Source organism: Gavia stellata, chromosome 5 (assembly GCF_030936135.1).
Source record: "Gavia stellata isolate bGavSte3 chromosome 5, bGavSte3.hap2, whole genome shotgun sequence".
Lineage (NCBI taxonomy): Eukaryota > Metazoa > Chordata > Aves > Gaviiformes > Gaviidae > Gavia > Gavia stellata.
In genome coordinates, this window is record NC_082598.1 from 58,254,893 (window position 1) to 58,277,931 (window position 23,039).

General features: G+C 39.6%; 1 protein-coding gene across 1 annotated transcript in view; it reads right to left on the minus strand.

The window, feature by feature from the left end:
- Positions 1-23,039, minus strand: part of COL25A1 (collagen type XXV alpha 1 chain) — a 321,239-nt gene that overhangs the window by 55,946 nt on the left and 242,254 nt on the right. Inside the window, exons 13-17 of the mRNA XM_059818218.1 lie at positions 20,347-20,373; positions 17,549-17,593; positions 7,613-7,666; positions 6,033-6,059; positions 3,617-3,661 (exon numbers count right to left, since the gene is read on the minus strand). Coding sequence (XP_059674201.1) covers positions 3,617-3,661; positions 6,033-6,059; positions 7,613-7,666; positions 17,549-17,593; positions 20,347-20,373 — 198 coding nt within the window. The remainder of the gene's footprint in view (positions 1-3,616; positions 3,662-6,032; positions 6,060-7,612; positions 7,667-17,548; positions 17,594-20,346; positions 20,374-23,039) is intronic.

Here is a 23,039-nt window from a genome sequence, read left to right on the forward strand (position 1 = left end):
AGCTTGCTCTTGCGCGAAGAAAACACAAAAATCAGTATTATGAAGGGTTGATTCATGTCTGGAAACCTGAGCTGCCTCATTTTGATAGACATGTATGAGTGATACCGCTCATACCCCTTACAAGCATGTACAACTGCAAAGCCTTAAGGACTTTTTATAGCTATAAAGTGGCAAAGCAGCTGGTAAGAGACATTCACCAGTTAAACATTTTAAAGGATAATGATGCATATGGGGAATACAAGACACAAAGTGTTTGTAATCCACCTTCATGCAAGAATGAAAATTAATATGGTATTAAAGAAAAAAATTATGGTACAGCATGTTCTCAGTTCTCTGATGAGTCAGACAGTTTGGAAATGAAGAAACTTTAGCAGAGGAACATGCACACAGAAGGAAGATACTTGGTAGTTTCTAGGGACCAAGGCTACAGTAGAAGAGTAGAAACAAGAACTCAAGTCTGGCATTGACACTGTCTTCAAAGTAGGACAATTCAGCAAAGAGGGTTTCTTTCTTAAGTCACAGGTCAAGAAGTAGGCACCCAAGTCTGTGTTTCTGAGAGCCACTAGGTACAGCCGTCCAGAAAACAAAGCTACATTAAGTGCACAAACAGGAACCCATTCCTAAACCAAGTCTGTTGTCACCTGATTTTTCTCTCTCTCGCCATATAAATGAAAATTTAGTATTTACCTCACAGAAACATTATTTAAGCTTTTAAAGAAAGGTTTTTAAGTTTTGTGAACTATGAATTAAATCTCTTAAGCATATGTGTAGCATTATGATCTAGTGCAACGGTCTCTGCATTTATTTACATAAAATTAACGGCTTGTTTACTGAGCAGGAAGGGTTTGTACGTGTATGTGACTGAACACCTGAGAGCTGAATTGATACTAGCCTCATCTCATCTCTGAATACATCCAGCAGCTCTCTTAAAAACAGTCTTTTAAAACTGAGCCTTAATAAGTCTTACAGTCCTCCCCACAAGTGTTTGGCTGGCAAAAACTTTCAGTACTCATCTGGTAGCGAAGTTCCATAATGTAACACATTCCCAAACTTTTCAGAGCTACCCAAATACAAGGTACAGGTTGTGTAGTAGGGAAAAACTGTAACAGAAGATATGTATATGCATAATGCATCAATAAGGCTGGCTGTGAAATCTGCTGGAACTCAATTTCATCTGCTTCTTTTAAGACAACAGACACAGCTTTTTATGTTAATCTCTTGCCCAGTAGAAAACACCCAGTGGAAAACATAGAAGGAATGCTCTTGAGCTGCTTTGAAACCCTGCAGTATAGCAGGGTTTACAGTCAAGGTAAGTTTAAATGCCTCCTCAAGACGATCATGACACCAGGAGAGAAAGTGCAGACACAATACAGAAAAAAATACAAATAAAAAAAATATAGAAAAAAAGTCAAGGCTACATTGTGAACATGTTAATTAAATGTGGCTGTAACAGTCATTCTGATTTCCTCTAACACTTGTATGATTAGCGATTGCTGGGCAAATTCATGCTGGGATTATACATAATGATCATACAGCAAAAACTTCCCCCTGTGCTGAAGAGCAGGAAAGAATACAATCCTTGTTAAGCAGTACAAATGTAATGTAATGACACCAAGTGTCATGCTCACTCCTAAATTATCTGTCAAAAAACACCCTCCTAAGCTCCCTACAAAGTGCTGTTTGCAGAGCTACCCATCAGAAACTTTAAGCTGCAGCTCTTCTATAAGATCTGGGTCTTTTTTTCTGGGTGGCAGATTGTCTTGCAGGCAGCGAAAATGGAGGAAGAATCACGAAAGTCAACTAAGTCACAGTTCTGCTCACTCTCTGTTGTAAAAATTCATGCAGTGGATTCTAGCCTGTTATGGTTAAAGCAATGCACTCTACACAAACAGCACGTATTCCCATGTCACCACCTCACCTCTGAAACTTATATGAAACCTGGAAGAGATGGGAGACTTCTGTATTATGAAGTTCAACAAGTTTATTGACATTTCTTCAGATACAGCAATATAAGAAAGTCTTCTGATGACCTATACTTCCCACAAGTTGATCCCAACTAGACTGCCAAACCATTGAAAGCTCACACAGAAATCCTTAAAACATTGTACTTGGGGAGAAAGGATTGCCCACTGAAAGAAGGAGAGAACTTTTTCTTTTCTTAAACAAGATCCCAAGCAGGGAGATGTGCACGCTGTGGACCACAGCGCAGTATAGGTGTTCTAGAGAGTGCAAGCTGGCTCTCACAGCTGGTAAAGTAGAAAAGCAACAAGTGAGGCTGCACCAGGCCTCCCAGAGAGATCATAAACTTCCCATTTACTTGTTGCACGACTATCTATCTGAACAATAATCTCATACCTGCTAAGAGATTATATTCTTGAATTACATAAAAGCGGATCAAGCTGATGTTACCGGCATACATTGTGTAAGTAACTAAATAAGGTTCTTAAGACTCTCATCTGGGTTAATAAGCATGACTGCAGATAAAGTATTATTTAAATGAACTCTGGGAATCAAATAACTTGACTATTCTTAAATCTAATGTCTATTTTTAATTGCTGATTTTAGAATATGCCCCATAAAATCCTTGTGTTCTCAAAAGCGTAGCTTTACTGTATCCAAATGATAGGACCTGAGAGATTTGCATGCATTCCTTACCAGCTTGATAAATCCATTATAAATTTCTCCTTGCACTAAAGTGATGTGAGTTGGTTAAGCAATTACACATACAGGGCTACAAGAAAAAAATTTTCATGCTTCTGCCCAAGCGTAGTCACTAAAATGAATGTTTTCAGAAGCATCTGAGTTCCAAAGTGATGGCCAGAAGAGATCATTATGACTGACCCTTCACCCTGCTCAACACAGGCTTTGCGCTGACTGCTAAAGACTATGACTTGTGTAAGGAAAGCACATTTAAAAACTCAAGTTCAATTTTTCTTTTTGTGGAGTGATACAACATGAGTCTCACATAAAATAAATCAAAACTAAGTAAAATTCTGACAATGTCTGCTCTTTAGTGACTTCTACAACACATTGGTACTTTGCAACAATGAACTAACAAGGTATTAAGGGAGGTTATTGCTGATGTCATCTGGCAAAAGGATTTAAAACATAGTTTTTATCTTCAACTCTCAGTTGTCCAGCTGACAATTTGGAGGGAGGTTACCTATCACGATACCATATTTTTTGTCCCATATTTGTTTGGTCCCTCTCTTTGAGGGGAACACAGAAGGGGAAACGTAAAAAGATACATCAGAAAGGTCTATAGCTCCGCAGACCTAGTTCCAACAGCCTGGCAGGTTGTGATCAAAGTTTCTGTATGATGCTAATTTCAGCAAAGGGGAGTGCTAATTAGAGACATGCTGATGTATCCTGTATTAAAGCTGCTGCCTTATAAAGTCATATGTATATATGTATAAAGGAATTTTATGCTTAGTTGGACAGAACAGTGATATTTTTTCAGCTGTTCATAGAAGTGAACTCAGTCAAATCACTCAGCATCTTTAAAAAAAAAGTTTAAAATGCATTTTCTTTTGATCAAATTATTATTTTAACTAGCTGATTATACTGCAAGCATGCCTAAAGCACGCATTTTCTTCTCTACTGATAAGTAGTGTACCTTTTCTCCTGTGTCACCTTTCGGTCCATTTTCTCCAGCATCACCCTATAATTAAAATGCATATTATATTTTAATGATTTTATAAGCAAACAGCATGCAGAGAAGAGTCAGCATTCCAACATGATTAGCAAGCTAGTTTTGTTAATCAGGTAGTCAATCTCTTTATGACATGGTCAGGAAGCATGGTTTATATAGCTGCTACGTCTTATACTGTCTTCACTATAACTGTAATTGCTTTCACAGGTCCTCGGAAAACCCCACAAACTATCAAATAACTACCTGTCAGTATAGTCTACAGACGTCCCCAAGTTCACTGTGGTTTAGCAAGGAAGGAATTATTTCATGATGATTCAGCATTTTAAATTACCAGTACACATGTATTTTTCCAACACAGAGACGTTCACCTAAACGCATCTAATCAAATTCAGGTGACAGTTACAGAAATCCAACATTTTTTATTAGGATTCTCAAGTAATCTATGGCATATACTCTCTGAGCCTGGAGTCCTTCATGAATGATTCATGAAGTAGAAAAACTTCATTGAATGCCACTCCTCCAAGGAGCCACCAAAACGATTGTTATCTCTACGTAAATTCTACACATTGTTTATTGTTAAAAAAGTGATGTTCAGATATGGGCTTTTTCATGGCTGGGTAGACATTTTCTACTTTAAAAACAACTTTGTAAAGAAACATTTCAAAAGATTCGCCTATAAAAAGACTCAATTTCCATTTATAGTCATATAGACATATAAGAAGTCCAGACTACACCAAAAAGTCTTTGTTATATATGAGACTATACGCCAAAAATTTCTGTGGGATTTGAGGTTCATGCAAAGCGCGAGAAATACTTAAAACGCCAATATATGAGTCTAAGGAGGCTAAAAAACATTCTTGTAGGCCTTGGTCAGATAACCAGCAGTAGTATTCAAATAACAATATTTATTCAGGATCTGTCAGATTGCTCTGAAAACCTTACTTTAAAATTCCATTCAGAGGACTTACAAGAGAGACCATTTTGTATATCAGAGTCACTGACACAATGGGAACCAGCTAACAATCTAGCAGCACTTTAATTAGGGGCTTAATGAAACATGGAAAAATGAAACAGTAACTGTTAGGAATGTCATCCCAAGTTCATTCAACATGATAAAGCATATTGAGGGCGTTTATAATGACATCTTTTAGGAAAAGACAAAGGATGATTATGGAAATATATCGTGATTTTAAGTAACAGAAATTCAGTATGTGTTAAAATTTATAGTTATTCCTTTTGTGTCTGAAAACAAACAAAGGATTACTGAAGTTCTTCAACAAATACAATTTTAATGAAAGCAATGATTTAATGAGAAGAGATTCCCAGTTACACACTTCTACATGTGGTGTATACACTTTCAAGATTCCCCTGGATTATTTTTATGACGTGCTTTTCAAAACGCGAAATGAACTGCCTTTGCAAAGCATGCTTCCAGCTGCTATTACATGGATTTACACAGATCTGGAAGTGAAATTCAACTGCAGCTGCAAAGACATGGGTGAACATTTCTCAAGAGCACATGACACCTGAATACATGCAACTTACTTTTTAAAAACATGCCTCAGTGTACTCGCAGAAGATGAGGCTGCGTACAGATACCTACTCAAAATAAGGCTTATACCAGTTCTCAAACTGCCCTTGTACAGATGCAGAAGCTTGACCCTCGCTCAGTGCCTACTCTCGCGTGGGTGCTCCCACTGGCCACTCTCCCTGGAAGAGCAGAATTACACCCACGTTTTGCAGTGTGGAGCATGTTCCACCCCCTCCTCTTGTCTTGGTATGACTGCGGATGTCAGAGAAGTTACTCCTCACTAACTCACTGCAAGTCAGAGTGTACCATTTGTGCTGCTGGTACCTCCCCAGACAGTCTATAGCCTAAGATCATTGGGGCAGGTTCCCTTGCTCCTACTTAAACAGATCCAAGCAAGAATGAAGGACTCCACTTTTATGCCGAGAACTGGTTACCCATATATCATTTAGAGTCTATGTAGTTATCACTCTGTTACCGAATTGTTTTACTCTGCACAGGTGACAGAGCATCGAACCCAATTTATGAGCAATGTGTGGATCTCTCATTTATTCAGACAGGCTCATCTTTTTCTGAGACTCATCATAGTTAGGATTAGTTGCACATTTGCTCAGCCGTGCAGCCTTTAACACATGGCCACTGCTCTCTGTGACTAATCCCACTGCAGTAATCGCAGATCAGTATCTTCCATTAGTAGGTATTACTTGACACTCGTAAAGGCTGCACAAAGCCGCTCGAGTTCCAGGTAGTAGCTCTATTTATTTCTTTTTAAACTCTGAGCCAGTGCGCTGGCAATTCTCCAAGCAGTTCTCCAAACCAGAACCACCAGAAAGGAAGTGAAACATGTCTCACCTTTTCTCCTCTTTCTCCAGGGTCACCCTGATGAAAATAATTGGAGCAAAGAAGTCATAAGTTACTCACACAAGCAAAAATCCAAGTGTTAGTATTACTGTCATTAGTATGTCAATTACTAACAATTATGTCACTACCAATGACACTGTCTCAGATGATAAAATCCAGCAAGAGAACCTTCAATAAAATATGTAAATTTAATAAAATTCTACAGACAATATATCTTCAACACAATTTTAAAAGCTTAATGATTTACACGTAAAGACTTTTTTCCCCCATTTCGTCCTAGATTAAGCCCTGACAAACAGGCATATGTCTTTGAGAAGTGGCCTGCCAGGACTTAGGTGACTCCTACATTTGATTCTCCTTATTTTGGGAATGAACAAAGGAAAAATCCAGAGGCCGAATGTGAGGGGAAAGTCTTATGATTCTGTTAATGGCTTAGAAGGCTCCTCAGGAGAGACAAAAAGCCTTAAGTGTCTCAAACTAATTCATAATTGATTCAGAGCAAAGAGCCTTCAGTGCTCCTTACATTCTCTGTAACAAAAAGATGGCTTAGAGCTGTTAGTTTTCAAAATTGTAACTTGCTGGAGAAACCGGCTGAATGGCAAACGCACTTCTGCACACCAGCCTGAACGTGACAACTCTTCTCTGCGTTTCTGGCTCAGAACCGCACTCTGGCTCATCTTTGCCCCTTCTGATGGCTGGCGGTCGCTAGGCAACTCAAAGACTACAGCTGTGAATACAAATTAAGCATCAACTGCCATAATTTGGCTTCTTCTGTATACAAAGTAAGAAAAGGTCATGCTCCCGAATGGTTTGTTTTCATTCCTGATGGACAAGCAGCCAGGCAGTAAATGTAAAGAGCCTGCCCCGCGTGTCTGTCAGCAGCAGCGTGATGCACAGAATCAGCTGAGGAGCACATGTGCACCGAAGACGCACCCTCACAGCTGATGGGATTAGAATTTAGCATTACCCCTTCCAAGAGGCCCACAGATCCCATTATCTCGGACATGTCGAGCTTTCTTTTAAATGAAGTTATCATAAGCGTTGCGTTCTATTCCACTTGTTCAATATTAAAACAGCAGAACAAATTATTTAATAACAAAGTAAGTGCAAAGAGACATTCTGATGTAACAAATACAAGCTGAGACACGCTCCCAATAAGGCTCATTGCTAACCTCCGTAATAGCAGCATCAGCCCTCAATACTTAACCCTGACATTCGTCAAAGAATTGACCACAGTAGTTCTTGAAAAGAAGCCTGAAACACATTGTAAGGAGCATAAACAAAGCCTTTCTAAAAAGGTCCCCAAATTCCCAAACACTTGAGGCATATTGCATTCACTTGGCAGGGGATGCATATGCGTCAGTGCCACTGACTGGAATTATACATGCACAGCAGAAGAATATGCTTCTTTATGGCGAAATGTGTAAAGCCTCTTACAACACTGATGGCTGGAGGGAGCAGATCATTAAAAGCCAGTCAGAACATAAACCCAAGTTGGAAAGCATGACTGTCACCTATACATGCACTCACGTACTGTGTCCTTCTGTTTTTAATCCATTTTCAATACCAACCTTTAGTCCTGCTGCTCCCTTCTCTCCCGCTACGCCAGGCAAACCAGGTTCACCCTGAAGGCAAAGAAAACAAAAGATGGGATTACAAAGACATGATGAAGTATATTAACAGCATTTCACCTGCTGTCTCATATTGTGTAAGTCATGATAAAATTAAAAAAGACTCTGTGAACACGTACTCCCCAGCTGGGCACTAAAATGCCTTATTTCATCAGGTAGGGTGGATTAACTCTAATGAACTCCTGTATGGATAAGAAATAATTCTACTGAAGGTGGTGGAAATACACAGGTGTCAAACTAAACAGAAAACAGAACTGCAACTTTGAATTCTGAAAAGCTGGCCAATTAACCTTAAGAGCATAGCCTTCCCAGCAAGACTGCCACTGCTTTCCTCTTCTCTACAACTTAGAAATACTGCAAGAAAGGCTTATCTTAAATGATCTTGACATTTGTGCTTCCGGTCTCATATGGAAGGCAGGTAATGAATCAAAATGAGAAGGACCCATTCCAGAAATGGAAGAGTTTAGAAGAATAGGCAACTTCTTGTTTTTTAAAATATACCTAACTTGTCCATTTTTCATACTCTTATACCACTGGCTGAAAAGTAGATTTAAAAGATTTTTAAAAGTTTTCAGCATTACATCAATGATCCAAATTTTGGATATGTTTAATGGATAGTATATACCTTCTCCCACAGTTAAAGGAGGCATAGATAATTTTCATAAGTCAACCAACAAATAACATTTATTTACAAACTTCTTTTCTTCCCCCAAATTTAAAAACAAAAAAAACAATTAAAAAACCCCACCCAAACCCAAACAAACCCTTAAAGACATTTCCTAGAGTTTATTTCCCAGATTTATGGAAAAAACACAGGTATTATTTATTTTACGTAAAATGGTAAAGCAATGGCTGGACTTGATTGTAAAACAACTAGGGGTGATGGCTAATTATGTAAAACCTTCTGCAGAAGTATGCCTCGGTTTCACAACACCTGTCTTCTTTGGTAACCTTCATGTACACAACTGCATTGCACTTCTGGGGTGGCAAAGCATGTTAACATGCCATCCAAAAAAAGATTTGAAAAAGCCTACAACTAGGTTCTTCTATAAGCCCTTTGCTATGTAAATGTATAGAAATGCGTAGAAGTTAAATACAATAGCTAACATACTAATCAAATTAGAAACAGTAGATCACATCAGAAACTCAGTGGACAATTTTCATACAGTGTTCAAACTTAGTAGACATGATGAACCAACCCTCTACTCAAATATTACAAAGGAGTTAATATAAGGACTTGTTCCAAATGCAACAACGGGTATCTTCCAATCCTCTGTATAAGCCTTCCATTAAGAAAGGACTTTTCTCTTTTTTAGTTCCACAGTCATATTTTAATCATAGATACATAAACTCCGATTCTTCATGAAAGCGGGCTCCATACTATTTCGACAATTAGGTAACAGGATCATCAATTACATTTTAATTTCATCAAGAGCTGGACTATCTCAAAATATAAAACAAAGACATCGAGGTTCTAGCAAAAGTCTAGTGAGATATTTTCCAAGCCAGAGAGAAAGTGTTAGGTACCGTTAAACTCACGGGGAATTAAATAGCCATTTGAGTCAGCCCTTTTTCAAGGCTCCTTTGTACTCCAGTAGCTTTAAGGCTGATATAGGAGCACAGGCATTTGATATATGAGTGGTCAGGATTGGAAGCTGTTGGAGATTAGGCCTAAGTGGCCTAAAGGCACTTGAAGAAAACTGCCAGTTGACAAAATGAAGCAGAAGGGACCAATGAATATGCACTTGTTTCTCCTCATCCCCACACCCCAAACAAGTTTGTTTCTGTCCCCTTCATTTTAAAACAGCTGCTGTCGGCTGACACTTTCAGGGGCTTAAATCTCGAATCAAAGGGTTGAAGTCCCAAGCTTGCACTTTCCTCCCAGGTTTGCATATCAGTGCTATGAATGCAGAGAGCTACTACTGGGACAAAAAGGAGACTGCAAAAAATGGGACAAAAGAATTATCTTGTTTTCTTTGGAAAAAAGTGAAAACCTCAGGCTGTCACCTAGTCATAGTAAATCCCTATTCACACCAACAGCCTCATTTCTGACCTATATGTAACTTTCCTATGGCCAACACTACACTCCTGGCACTGAAAGTACTAGTCAGAGGCAGAAATTAGCTCTGGGAATGGGAAAGATTGAAGGCAAACCTAGAAGGGACAGCACAGAAATGACCTTGTGGCTTTATGCTTTTGAAGTGATCATCCTTCTAATGGCCAGAAGAACAGGGGCTAAAAGAATTTTCTGTCATACTTACAATATTCCTTTCGCTATTTTAGAACCCTGTTTTCTTGTCCGTAGAAGGAAGCAGGGAGCAATAAGATGAAAGAAAAATGTACAGCACATAACCTACTCAATATCCTACCCCTGGTGAACATTCCCAGCGCACAGCAAAACGAGCTTTGTGCCAGGGAGCCTCCCTTTTTCATACTGCATGTCTTGTAGGCATGGCAGAGTCTGGCTTCACGTTACGTATTTTAACAATTCCATTAAAGCCTAACATTAAAAAACCAAACAAACAATCAAAAAGAAAAATCAAACCACAAAAAAACCCCCACCCCACCCCCAACCGAACCCAAAAAAGAGCGAAACCTTGACAGACCTCCCATCAATTAGGAAATGCCAAAAGTAGTTATAAAGCAAAACAGAAGCTAACATTTTGAAGGCAAGTAGATTGATAGCTCTTCCCTTGCTAGACACTAAAATACTGTGTTATTTTAGGAACATTGGTCCCAAAAGATGATTTTGATTCTTGGCATGAAAATAATTTAAAATACTTCTGCTAGGAAGTATAGTTAATTACTTTCCTTCCATTTATTTACTTTTATTTATTTAGTAATCAAAGTATATATTAAAACTGGAGTGCAAAATGTTGTATGAGTGTGTTTCGGCCCCACAGGTTAGTATTTTGGAGATGAACAAAAAGTATAGCTGCCCTTTAAAAGGCTGAAGACTGTTACACTGCTGTCCAAGGAGTGAGGCGTGCAAGGGAAAACTAGACATTCAGCGTCACCTGATGCAATAATTTCAATTAGACTGCTTTTCAACTTGGTAAAATGAAAGAAGTTATAAAACTAGATCCTTAACCTCACATACTTTTTTACATTCACCAGGCCATGGCTAATGTCTTTGCTGACTCATATTGCAGTCTCTCTTTAATAGCACTGACCGCAAAGGTGTCAGGCTGCAGAAACAATTGTCTTCTGCACATTATCTAGCTTTCAAATTGAGACAGCATATTTTTATTTTTTTTTCTTTCACAGATCCACAGAATGGTTGAGGTTGGAAGGCGCCTCTGGAGATCATCTGCTCCAACTCTCCCTGCTCAAGCAGGGTCAGCTACAGCAGGCTACCCAGGACCATATCCAGATGGCTTTCAAGTATCTCCAAGGACGGAGACCACAGCCTCCCTGGGCAACCTCTGCCAGTGCTCAGTCACCCTCACAGTAAAAAAAGCGTTTCCTGATATTCAGAGAAAAACTTCTGTGTTTCAGTTTGTGCCCATTTCCTCTGGTCCTGTCACTGGGCACCACTGAAAAGCGCTTGGCCCATCCTCTTTGCACCTTCCCTTCAGGTGCTTGACCACATTGATGAGATTCCCCCCGAGCCTTCTCTTCTATAGGCTGAACAGCCTCAGCTCTCTCAGCCTTTCACAGAATCACTAAGGTTGGAAAAGACCTGTAAGATCATCAAGTCCAACCATCAACCAAAAAAAAAAACCACCACCATGCCCATTAAGACATGTCCCACAATGCCACGTCCACACGTTCCTTGAACACCTCCAGTGATGGTGACTCCACCACCTCCCTGGGCAGTTTATTCCAGTGTGTCACCACTCTCTCAGTAAAGAAATTTTTCCTAATATCCAGGAAAAATTTCCTCACAGGAGAGATGCTCCAGCCCCTTACTCATCTTCGAGGCCCTTTGTTGGACTCTCTCCAGCATGTCCATGCCTCTCTTGTACTGAGGAGCACACAGCCGGACACAGTACACCAAGTGTGGCCTCATCAGTGGTTTTTCCCATCTAAAGAGTAATTTTGTCTATAGTACATCTGATTTTAGGTCATAGCTTGCCTTTCTGCAGCCGTGAACTCCTGAGAAATCATCGCTCAGGGACAGAGGGACTGGAATAACTAAAACACAATATGTTCTAAAACTTTCTAGTGCCTATGTAAAACAGAACCCATGATCCCAATTAAAATTATAATGAGGGACACGCTGCACCCTCCCACAAGAAAAAGATGCAAGGCCCAGAGAAATTGTGTGAAGCCGCCCTCAGAGCATTCCCTTGGAACTTTCCCTGAAAGGGATGGGCTGTGGGGAGGTGTGAAATGTCTCAGTACTCAGTTTAAAGGAATTGTCACTAGCCCTTTCTGCCCTTCTCCTGCATTCTTATTCTTAGCTAGACCACACCATGGAAGCTGCATGTGCAAAGAACATCATGTGGGACAACCATGATATACGACCACAAAAATAAATTCTCCCTGCTGGCATTGAGATGGGCTATGATTTCCACATACTGCCTCGGCAACGCGGGGCTTAACTGACCCCGTGATTGATAGAGAAACAGTCCAGTGGGATGCTGTGGTACCAGCACCATCTTATCTGAATATACTGCCTACCAAGGTTTTGCTGTGCTTGTAAAAGCAGTAACAACAGTACCAGACGCACAAATGTCATGCCCCAAACTGGTACACCTGCAAATATTGCATCAGAAATACTCCTTAGGTAGCCTTTAATTTCTGTTTCATATAAAGTTGTTTTCCCTTGCCTTTGAGTAACTGGACCAACCCCAAAAGAAGGATTCGGTTTTCATGATATGACCCACCACTCAAATAGACTATAAAATATTAGAAAATGCTAGAAAAGCTGCCTTTTCCCAAATTTCACATAAAAACTATGCAGTACTAGAAGGTAATTCTCTAGCCTCTCGTCTACTGCAGGAAAGGACACCACCACTAGGAGCTTTGTAAGCACTTAAGTCCCCAGTTATTCACCACCAGCATCCAAGTTTATTCAGATCCAGTTTGAGAAAAATCTGTCAATACAAACTCATAAAACCTACTTTAGAACAGCTCTGAAAATGTATCACCCACTAGAGTCCATATCAAAGGAGTCAAGGCAGTTGAAAGCGTGCTTCTCTTTACTGGAGTGCTCTGTGCCCTGGAGGCATATACCTTCATACCCAGAATTAATCAGCTAAAAATAACGTGGCTGGAGGCCCCAGCTTTTCTTGTTTGTAACAGAAAAACAGCCTGGAGGCTGCTGGTCTGAAATAGATTTTGTTTTGGTGAGATGCATAACTGTCTACACCAGCTGGTTGATATCCACCTCGCCCTGAGAAGAAAGGCTGTCAGTATTGCTATATTTTTCAGTCACTAGAATGTAATCAATTTTAAGGATAAGGAAATACAAGAGGCCCCCAAACCCAATCCAGTCTAATTTTACTCTAAAATACATAAATGAGGACAGAAGGGAAAAAAGCGGTTTCTCAGACATGTTACTGTGACTTCCATTTCAAACCAGGGTTGAATTACCTCCTTTCAACTTGCTTCTCACCCCGCTCAAAAGTAACTTAAAATTGTTTGTTTAAGGACTGGAAATCTCTCCTGGCCTGCTCACCAGCTGAAATTAAGTGGAAAGACTCTTCAACAAGACTCAGCTGGCCTGCAAACCTGTCTTAGAGTTTGTGAACTACATTTAATGATGTTTCCTTCCTTTATCCTTCTGTTATTTGAAAAAATGTTAGTACATGCATACCCTTCCTCATTTCTGTAAAGAAATGTGATAATACTACTTTCAAAATGTGTCCCCTACATAGTACAGTACACACTGATGGGGAAATACATGTAAATTAGAGTAATAAGAAGCCTGAAGAAAGCAGTAAGAAATGTCCACACCCAGACTCTAAGTCTATTGATAAGAAGGGAAATTCTTCTGAGGTTTATCAAATTGCCATTGTCAAACTACTGAAACAATTTGAAATGAAGGGATCTATCCTGACCACACATTCTGTTCTCAACACAACTTGCACAGCTGAACTTTCCAAGAACCCCTTTGTGGCCATTTCAGGGTGATTAATGTAGGGAACTGATATCCCTAGATCACTGCAATCTCGTATCTCCATGCAGGTATAATCCTTTTTCGTAGTATTCGAGTGCCTGACAACCTCTTGCCAGGGATGGAGAAAGGGAAGGTTATCTCCCATTGCATCTTGCTAGCAAGCAACCTGCTACAGATGGGTTGCACAACAGTCTGCAAAGGAAAGGGAGCACTCAGACAGACTCTCCTTGCTATCTCAGAAGGTTTCTGTCCATCCCAGGGACAACACTCTCTCTAGGCAGCTCCTTTCCAGTTACTGTCCTCAACAAGATAAGTGGAGTGTGACTATAGTTTCCTAAATGTAGGAACAAACAAAGAACGTGAATGCCCTTGCAAGACTACCTGTAATGTTTCATTGGATTTGGCCTAAAAGAAAAAAAATGCGTGAAGTTTTTATGGCGATGATTTTGCTACTACTCCTAATTCAAGAAAAATCTGCTAGTTAACAGTCCTGCAAAAACATGTGGGTTGTGTAAAATTACACTTACTCTAATATCTAGAGATTGTCTAAGAGAAGTGGTTTCTGTGTTAAGGGATTAGAAAATTGTTCTAAGTGCACTCAGAATTTATGATCTCATTCCCAGACCTATTGGTCAGACTTGTCAATCGTCTCCCATAATCCACTATTTCAATTAAAGGAGGTGAAGGGAAAGGAAAAGGAAAATTACAGAGACACATATAAGATGGACATGACCTAACTCTGTATTATTTAACCGCTTAAGGAGAGAGCAAAGCTAATTCACTGCTGACATTCATCGGCTGAAAGATATTTCATTGTCCAGATGAGGAAAGCATTCACACACACACACACGTAATTTTAAGCATGTGCTTAACACTCACTGCCTTTTAAACTAAGAAAAAATATTAACTTGGAACTCAGTGCACTGCACATGCTGCTGTGTGATAGAGCGAGCTCACTGATTAAAAGGCTACCAAGACAATAAGGCTTTTGTAAAGCCTTTTAACTACAAAACTTCTCAAAAGGGGATGACTTGCATCACACATTCAAGTCGAGTTCAACTATTCAACTACTAGTCCTGTAGCAATAGGACAAGGGTTAATGGTTTTAAACTGAAAGAGGGTAGATTTAGATTAGATAGAAGTAATTTTTTACGATGAGGGTGGTGAGGCACTGGAACAGGTTGCCCAGAGATGTTGTGGATGCCCCAACCCTGGAAGTATTCAAGGCCAGGTTGGACGGGGCTTTGAGCAACCTGGTCTGGTGGAAGGTGCCCCTGCCCATGGCAGGGGGGTTGGACTAGATGATCTTTAAAAGGTCCCTTCCAACCCAAACCATTCTATGATTCTATTCTGCAAATCAACATGAATCTGTGTAAGTAAAGCCAGCAGTGTCAGCAGCCAGCTCACAGGACACCCCGACTCTTAAAATTACTACTCCGGTCTTCATTCAACAGTATCTTCTGTGTCACACTGCACAGAGAATATGTTTTTTCATGGAAATTGGAGGAATGGACCTTTTGGTAGCAAAATATTAGCATGGGAGTCCTAGGCTGCACTATACTTCCTAACTTTGGATAAATACTTCTATAGTTTAACTTTATTTCTACCACCATTTCCAAGCCAGCAGAATTTGTTAAATATTTATTAAACCAGAAATCAACATTCAGCTTTCATCTGCTTAGTATTATATGAAAAGAATACATTTTCTTTACATCAGGAAGTGCTTGCTAGTCAATATCAACCAACAATTGTGAAAACAAACACAAGAATGTGACCACATTTCATTTTTTTCTGTATGGTTTTTGTCCTGATATCTAGATTTCAGTTTAGTAATTAATTTATTTTTTCCGTAAAGGACAAAAGTGGAACAGTCCAGCTACACTAAAAATATGCTGACATCTTTATTAAAGTGGTAATAATTTAAGAACATCTTCAAATTTTTAGATGCCATAAATATTGAAATAAATCAAATAAACATAAAACCATAAATTGAAAGTGTTAGGAACTGTTTTTAAAGCACAATTTAAAGTTGATAAACAGCATTTAAAGGTGTGTTTGGATTTTCCCTTAATCAAAGGAAATTGCATATTTCTTTTCTTCCCCATAAAACATAACTGCAGGTAAGTCTATGTGGTCTCCTAAAAATAGACCTACAACAAACTTGCCAATACAGCTTAAAAAAAATTCCACATCTCCCAAAATGAAACTTTAGTAATCACATAAGTTTTGCACGTTTGGCACATTTAACTTATTTCATCAATGTCCATGTTTTGTGCTCATCTGAGTGAAGATTTCTGGCTGGAGTTTGTGTGATGATGCTATTAAAAATAAAGCTCTTGGCTAAAATGTGAATCATTGGTTCTATTCTATTCAATGTGGTTTGCAACTTCACCCTGTCCAGTCGTCTTACATCTTCCTGCACATCCAAAGAAAATTATGCTACAAAGTGTGTCCTCACTGGCTTTTCACTCATACGTTGGTCACAAAAATTACTTAAATTATGTACAGAAACAGCATCTGTGTGGATGCTTCGCAAGAGATGGAAGAATTAAAATACAATGTGTCTACCATTCATGTTGCAATTGAATGCAGCTATAAAATACGAAGGAAAAAATCTCGGGTCTTAAAGCAAATTTGTTTCACAGTATTTTCTTATGATTTCTTGTGTGCCATATATAGCTAATTCTAAGCATTTTTTGTTGTTGTTGTTCCACAGTAGTCATAATACTCGGAATCGGTTCCTAGCATTAACAGTCTCACTAAAGTGAAATAAGTGATTATTACATCATTTCTTATAACCACCGGCAAAACACAGGTCTAATACTGTGTATTATGCTATTAGAAACAATACATGCTTTTTGTTAGGAAAGAGGAATTAAAATTAAATTATTTGAAATGCTTTTATTCCTAGGGCTTTTGGGGAGGGAGGCAGAAGAAGGGATTGTATAATATAATCCTTATAACTACCACCTATTGCTGCTTAAAAGCAGTGAACAACCTATATCATCCATTTTCCTTTTGGTATTCCCTGCAAGCACTTTTGATGTGCACTAGGAATGTTAGTGCTTGTGAGAACAACAGATGGATACTACTGTTTACAGTCAGGGAGGGATATTGTTTAAATGTCACCACCCAGATTTGCCAACAAACCCCAGCAATGCTGTGAAACAGCCCTGCTGCTTTACTGTGACCCCTCCTTATGGAGGGCTGTTCAGAACTAGGAGTTAACTTGGTGATGGCACTGGAAGATGACACTGACTTGCCTGAGTTAGCATTTCGTCCCGGTTGTGTTCAAGAATATTTCTGTTTGATTTATTTCTCTGCATTTTTGTCCCCAACTTCAGTTTCGCATTATTCTCCACCTGTGTTGCCAGTTTCTTTTTATTCTCTATTTATAGGTTGTATCAACAATGTATTGGCACTGTATAAATACCCAATATCAACGTAAGTGTTTGTATCATGGGACTGAGTTAACAAAAAGTAAGAAAAATATCTGCAGAAAAACTTGTTTGTAAATATACTGTCCAAAGTTGCACGCCACTAATACACATTTCTCTCTGGAGCCTATCAGTCATCATCAAATCTGAACATCAGACTACCAGCTTCATTAATTACATTTGCTGCCTGCTCAAGTAAAACTAGAAGAAATGACTGCAGAGCACAAACCAGATTGTACAGCCTTTTCCACGAAGCCAATTGGAAACCACAGCTCTGGATGTAAGGTTGCATATGGCTCATGTGAACAAGCCCTAAGTAGCTTTAATCAACTACATAAATAACAGCAGTGCTGACAAAGTCAGTGAACTCACCACTTGTCCGTCTCTCCCTGGAACACCAGGCACTCCGACAGAACCCTGGTGGGAAACAGACGCCGGTGTTTAGCAAATTAAACAGGTCATGAAACCTTTCATCTCTTAATACAGTACTGAGAAATAACGGTGAATGTTTGCTTATTGTGACTGCAATAAATTTTTCAAAAACTAATTTTTATCCAAGCTGAGCTCTCTTTTCAGTTGACATCTTATACTAATTAGGTATGTTCTCACATTGTACATTTTAATGACTGTCCCACTGTATCGCCTCTTCCAGAAACAAGCTTCAAGCTGATGGCTGCTTTGTAATGTTGTGGATGCTTCACAAGAAATGTAAGAATTAAAATACAATTCCATTTAATGCTCTCGATAAATTTTGAGACTGATCCTACACGATGGAACATAGCACCTGAACAAAACCATTAATGCTTCAAGAGGGATGCTTGAAGCTCAATAACTGATAGCGCCAATCTATTTTAAGGCTTTTAAGAGATAATCTGCAACAATTCAGCCTGACAGTGGAAATTACAGATACCCTTTTAAATTGCATCAGTATTACTGCAATCAAAATCCAAAAGCCAACACCGGCCAAACACAAGAGGCAGACAAAGAAGGAAAGCAAAATATTAGCATTGACTTGTGACGTTGGAGGGATCTTTTTACAAAGCTCTTGCACTATAAGTTTCTGTATGATGGACAGTTTTTTTGAAAGAACTTGTGCAACTGTTGGTACGGATGTTCAGTGAAAACTTGAGGTATGAGGAGACAGGAAAACTGCACAGGCTCACACAGCGTTCTCCTCTTTTTATATAATAATGGTGTTGCTCAGCAAGGAAACTGAAAGCATTATTTTTATTTTTCATTCATAAACACCTTAACAGGACACAAAAACATGATCGCTATTTGAAAGGCTGGCACCCTAAAAAGAGGCCAGGGGACTGGGAAAGGCAGAGGCTTTGTCAACACTGAAACGTGCAGTTTCCCAGGACCCTTAAAACAAGCACCCTGTGAATCCCTTCATGCCTCGCATTCTCTGCGTCCCAAGAATCAGTGCAGGACATTTCCCCCTCTATTCATGTTGGTTAGAGGTTTCACTAGAAACGGGTTAGTCAAAGGACACCAACACCCAAGGGAAATGCATCCAAAATGGATGCACATGTTTGTCAATGAATAGAGTTGAGAAATCCTGTGAAACAAGAAAAGGAAACAACCCATGAGGGCCTCACAAAATCTCCAACATCTGAACGCCCAGGAGGCTCCAGCTTATAGCAGAGCTGAAAATCAGTAAGAAATAATACACTGGCATCCCAGCATATCTCCATGAGCCAGAGTGCTCTCCCCTTACTCCCAATGCTTCCGCTTTGGCATTCCGATTGCCTCTTTTTGCTGGATGCATGGTCACAACTGCTAGCCACTGCAAAGGGGCCCTAGCGAACATTTTCACATCTTTGTATGATTTTTCCAGAAAAATAGAAGATAAAGCTCAGGAGGCCATTAAACCATCAGCCTCAATAAACTATCCTATTCATAACAGTTCCTCCTCTCGGTGACAGTCTTCCATAGGTGCTGACTTTTCTTTTGAGACATAGGATGTTAGAAAGTGTAAATGAAGCCCGTTCTACCATGCCAAGTAAAAGTTTATCAGATATGCAAAAGCTTATCAGCACAGGGGTTCTGCTGATGCTGTACGTGTGTAAAACACTCTCCTCCCCAAGCCTTAGGATATAATTTTGTAGGGACAACTTAGACGTCAGTACAGCTTTACGATGTCGCATTGCTGCATTGCCAAACATGAAGGGTAGTCCTCTCCTTCAGCCTGCAAACTCTGTACAGCTCACAGCTCACCAAATTCCACCAAATTGTATGCTTTAGGATTACATTTTTACATCTCAGCGGGTTTTGCTTTCTTTTGTTCAAACAGTTCCCTTTGAGCAGATGCAAGCAAACCTTCACCTTAAAGAATATTATCTCAGAAGAAGAAAAACCAGAGGTGGCATCCTTCTCATATATGTTAATACTACTTATTCCTTTCCTCTTTCTTTTCTTCTTTACACAAATTAAGCCTGTTTTATTAAATATCTTCCATACAACTTTTTAATCTTTTGAAATCAACTAGAAAATTACTTGCCTTGGCGGTGTGTGGGTGAGATGCTGGAAAAGTGCCACTTACTAGCTGTTATTGCTGATATATCTAGGACTGGTTTAATGGTGTAATTCCATAAATCCTAAGCTCACTCCATCAAACTGAGGCAGTCAGCTTTAATGAGCGTAAATAATGCTGAAAGCATTCCCAGGAAGTCAGGTCTCTGGTTACCGAAGGAACAGGAAGACACCGGCAGACCACCTGAACGCCGCCAACCAAGCACCATTTATCAGCAACACCTATGTCCTTTGTTTCTGCTGCTCAGTTTTTTTAGTCATATGGCACTGATCTACTTGAGTAAGGACGTGCATTTAATCAGAAACTCTATCTCCCCACCTTTCACAACGTTTTAACTTTGGTTTCCTAGCCGTACCAGTGCATGAGTAAGAAAATTATAGTGACCTTTTCACCTGAAAGTTAAGCAGACAGATTGAAAACAGTCTGTTCTGCATTGCTTGAACTTCCTATGATGGGGGAAACGGGAAATGTGATGTCTCACGTTATATGGCTGCATTTTGCAAAAACAAAATTCAGAGCCTAAACTAACTGATTCAATTCGGTGTACGGTAGCTAATTCCATTCACCTTTTTCTGTTCGCAATTTGGCACCAGGAGGAATAATCACTTTCACAGTATTGTTGTTTATACTATACCTTTTGTCCTGGAGGCCCCTGGGGTCCCTGCAAAGGGAAAACAATTCAATTAACATCATAACTCTAGCCAATTTAAACTGAAATGACCAATTAAAACTGTCTTATTGTGTAAGCATTCCGATACTGGACTGAAACCAGCTGATGTTTTATACATCAAGGAAAAGTAAAACTTTATGCTCAAAATGCACAATGGATCTTTTATCTTCTCTTTTGGAACTGAACTAACTACTAACGGGAAGACTCAGATTTTCCCCCTTTCTAATCTTTTCCAACCCATCTGTTTCTTCTAATACTGACAAATCTGTCAATATTAAGACGACTGTGGTTTTTCTCTTTCTGATACCAGCTAACAGCCAGTTGCGTGTCCACAGTAATATATCTGCTCAGCAGCATAAAACCAAGGTTTACGCAAACAAGTATTTTGAAGCACGAGCCTCAAAATCTCTTCACCTTCTAGGTATCAGCATACATGACTGTGTTTTACCCAACACATGATCTGTGCCATCGTTTGCAAGTTGAGAGAAAAATCATTAAGAATTAACTTCAGAAATCATTAAGAATGCTCTTGGGAAGTAAAGAATCACCATTTTGTCCCCATGACCTGAGAAAGCAGCAAGAGGTATCTCAATTCAGGAAAGCTTAACTGCTTAATGTCATACCGGAGTCAAAGTCTCACTGATATTAATAGGACCCATTTCTCATCTGGCGTTTCTGAAGTACCCAGGTGGTTTATGGCCACAGTGGAGAGGGGAGGCAGCAGGGAAATAGATCAGCCAACCATGTCTTTGACATTTTGGCAGTCTGTTTTGGTAAGAGCCAGACCATGTCCTCCGCAGTTCTTACGCACTCTTTTCCCCATGTTCCTACTATGGGTGTCGGTGCTTTATCAAGCAAGGTGAATTCTGAATCCGTGAGGGTGCAAAACAAAAAGCCAAAACTGGAGAATCCAAACCCTTCTGATGCGTGAAAGAATAAAAGAAGACTTGACTGATATCAGAACAGCAATTATTCATAAATTCATCTTGAACAAAAGGATTGCTGCTTTGAAATGCAGGGCCAGTTTTGTTTTTAAGGTAGTGTGAAGGTAGGCAGAATCTCCCCTGTTGGTAGGTGCAGGGCTTTTTGGAATATTGCTGTGATGCAACTTTACACTGCTAACATGGGAAAGCTCCACTGGTGGTAATTCTGGTCCTGCACCCACTGACGTGAATGAAAACCTTGCAGTTTTAAACGTGGATTCATGCATCTAAGGTTGGACATCAAACCTTGCAAAAGGTTTGCATAGGTTAGTGTTGCTTCTTCAAACTTTTGCCTGATTGTCTCAGCAGAACTAGGGTCTTGTAAGCATCTCCTTTTGACTGGAGGGACAGATTTTGTTATTGGAGAGCCACCTGTGAGGTGCAGGGTGACAAATTTACTCCCTTGTCTTCAAAAGGAAGCAAAAGTACTCAAGCACTCAGCACTGGTGGTGATCAGAGCAGTGAGTAGAGAGTTTATCTGTGTTTTCAGACTGGAGAAAAATCCCCCCAGCCCACAGTGTTTCAAAAAAACTGCTGTTTAAATCAGGTCATCTTTTCATTGAGATTTGCTAGAGGCTGAGGACACCAGTAATGCCGAATGTGGTAATTGAAGCACAGCCTATTTCTTAAGCAACACTTGCAAACAGTCTCCAAGAAAACTAAAGATAGGGAAAAAACTAGCTAAAACGAATCAAGAGGATGTTGGTAGGTGAGTGTGGCTTGCTGGGTAAGGAACCACGGATATAACAATATACTCCACAAACAGGTTTTTTCCCTTTCTTCCAGAGAAAGAAGTAAGTTTCTTCCAGTGCCTCCCCTTCCTTCTGTGAGAAAGATGCAATTTTGGCTAACATCTTAAGAACTCCAAGAAATTAATGCTCAAACTAGATCTTTCCTACACCACTGTTACCAAAATAGGCTCCAAATGTCCATGGCCTGAGCATCAGTTATCTGTTGACCTTTCACATATTAACCAGTTCCATTTTGGGGGTATTTCAGGTATTTCAGGTCAGTAGGCCAGACTGAACAGAGAACAACTGACGACTACCTTCACAGCTCATACCTCTTACTTTTATGTCCAAGGAATGGATATTGCCTCTTCAGTTTCTAACTGCTTAAGAAGCTAATAAAACCTTCTAAAGACATTCAGCTATATCAAAGTACCATTTGGGAGCCCCCAATACAAAGTCATTATTGAAGGTAAAATGATCATTCACTTATTAATACTATCCCCCAAAGTAAACTGTTCAATGTGCTGCTCTCTCGAGGACTCTATGCCTGGTGCTTGCAGCTGTCAGCCTGTGGGATGGATATAATTCAATACATTGCAGATGTCTCCAGAAAAAGATCTTTCCCCAGAATTTCACCCTCACCATTGCCATCATTCCAGCTTCTCTGGAGGAGTTACTGAATAAGAAAATATTTACACAGTAGCATAGTCTTGCTCTTATTTTGCCTTTAAAATGAATCATTCAGAGAAAAGAAGCAGCAGATACTTATCAATAAATATTTTATACAATTAGCAGTTTTCCATTTCTGGTACTTAAGCCTTTACTCAGCCTGGGAATGGCTCTGGTGTCTCATGCCCATTGAGCTACCGTGCTACCTGATGACAAGAACAGTCCTCAACAATACGGCTACCTTCAGCACTATGCTCAGAAAACCAATTGCAAT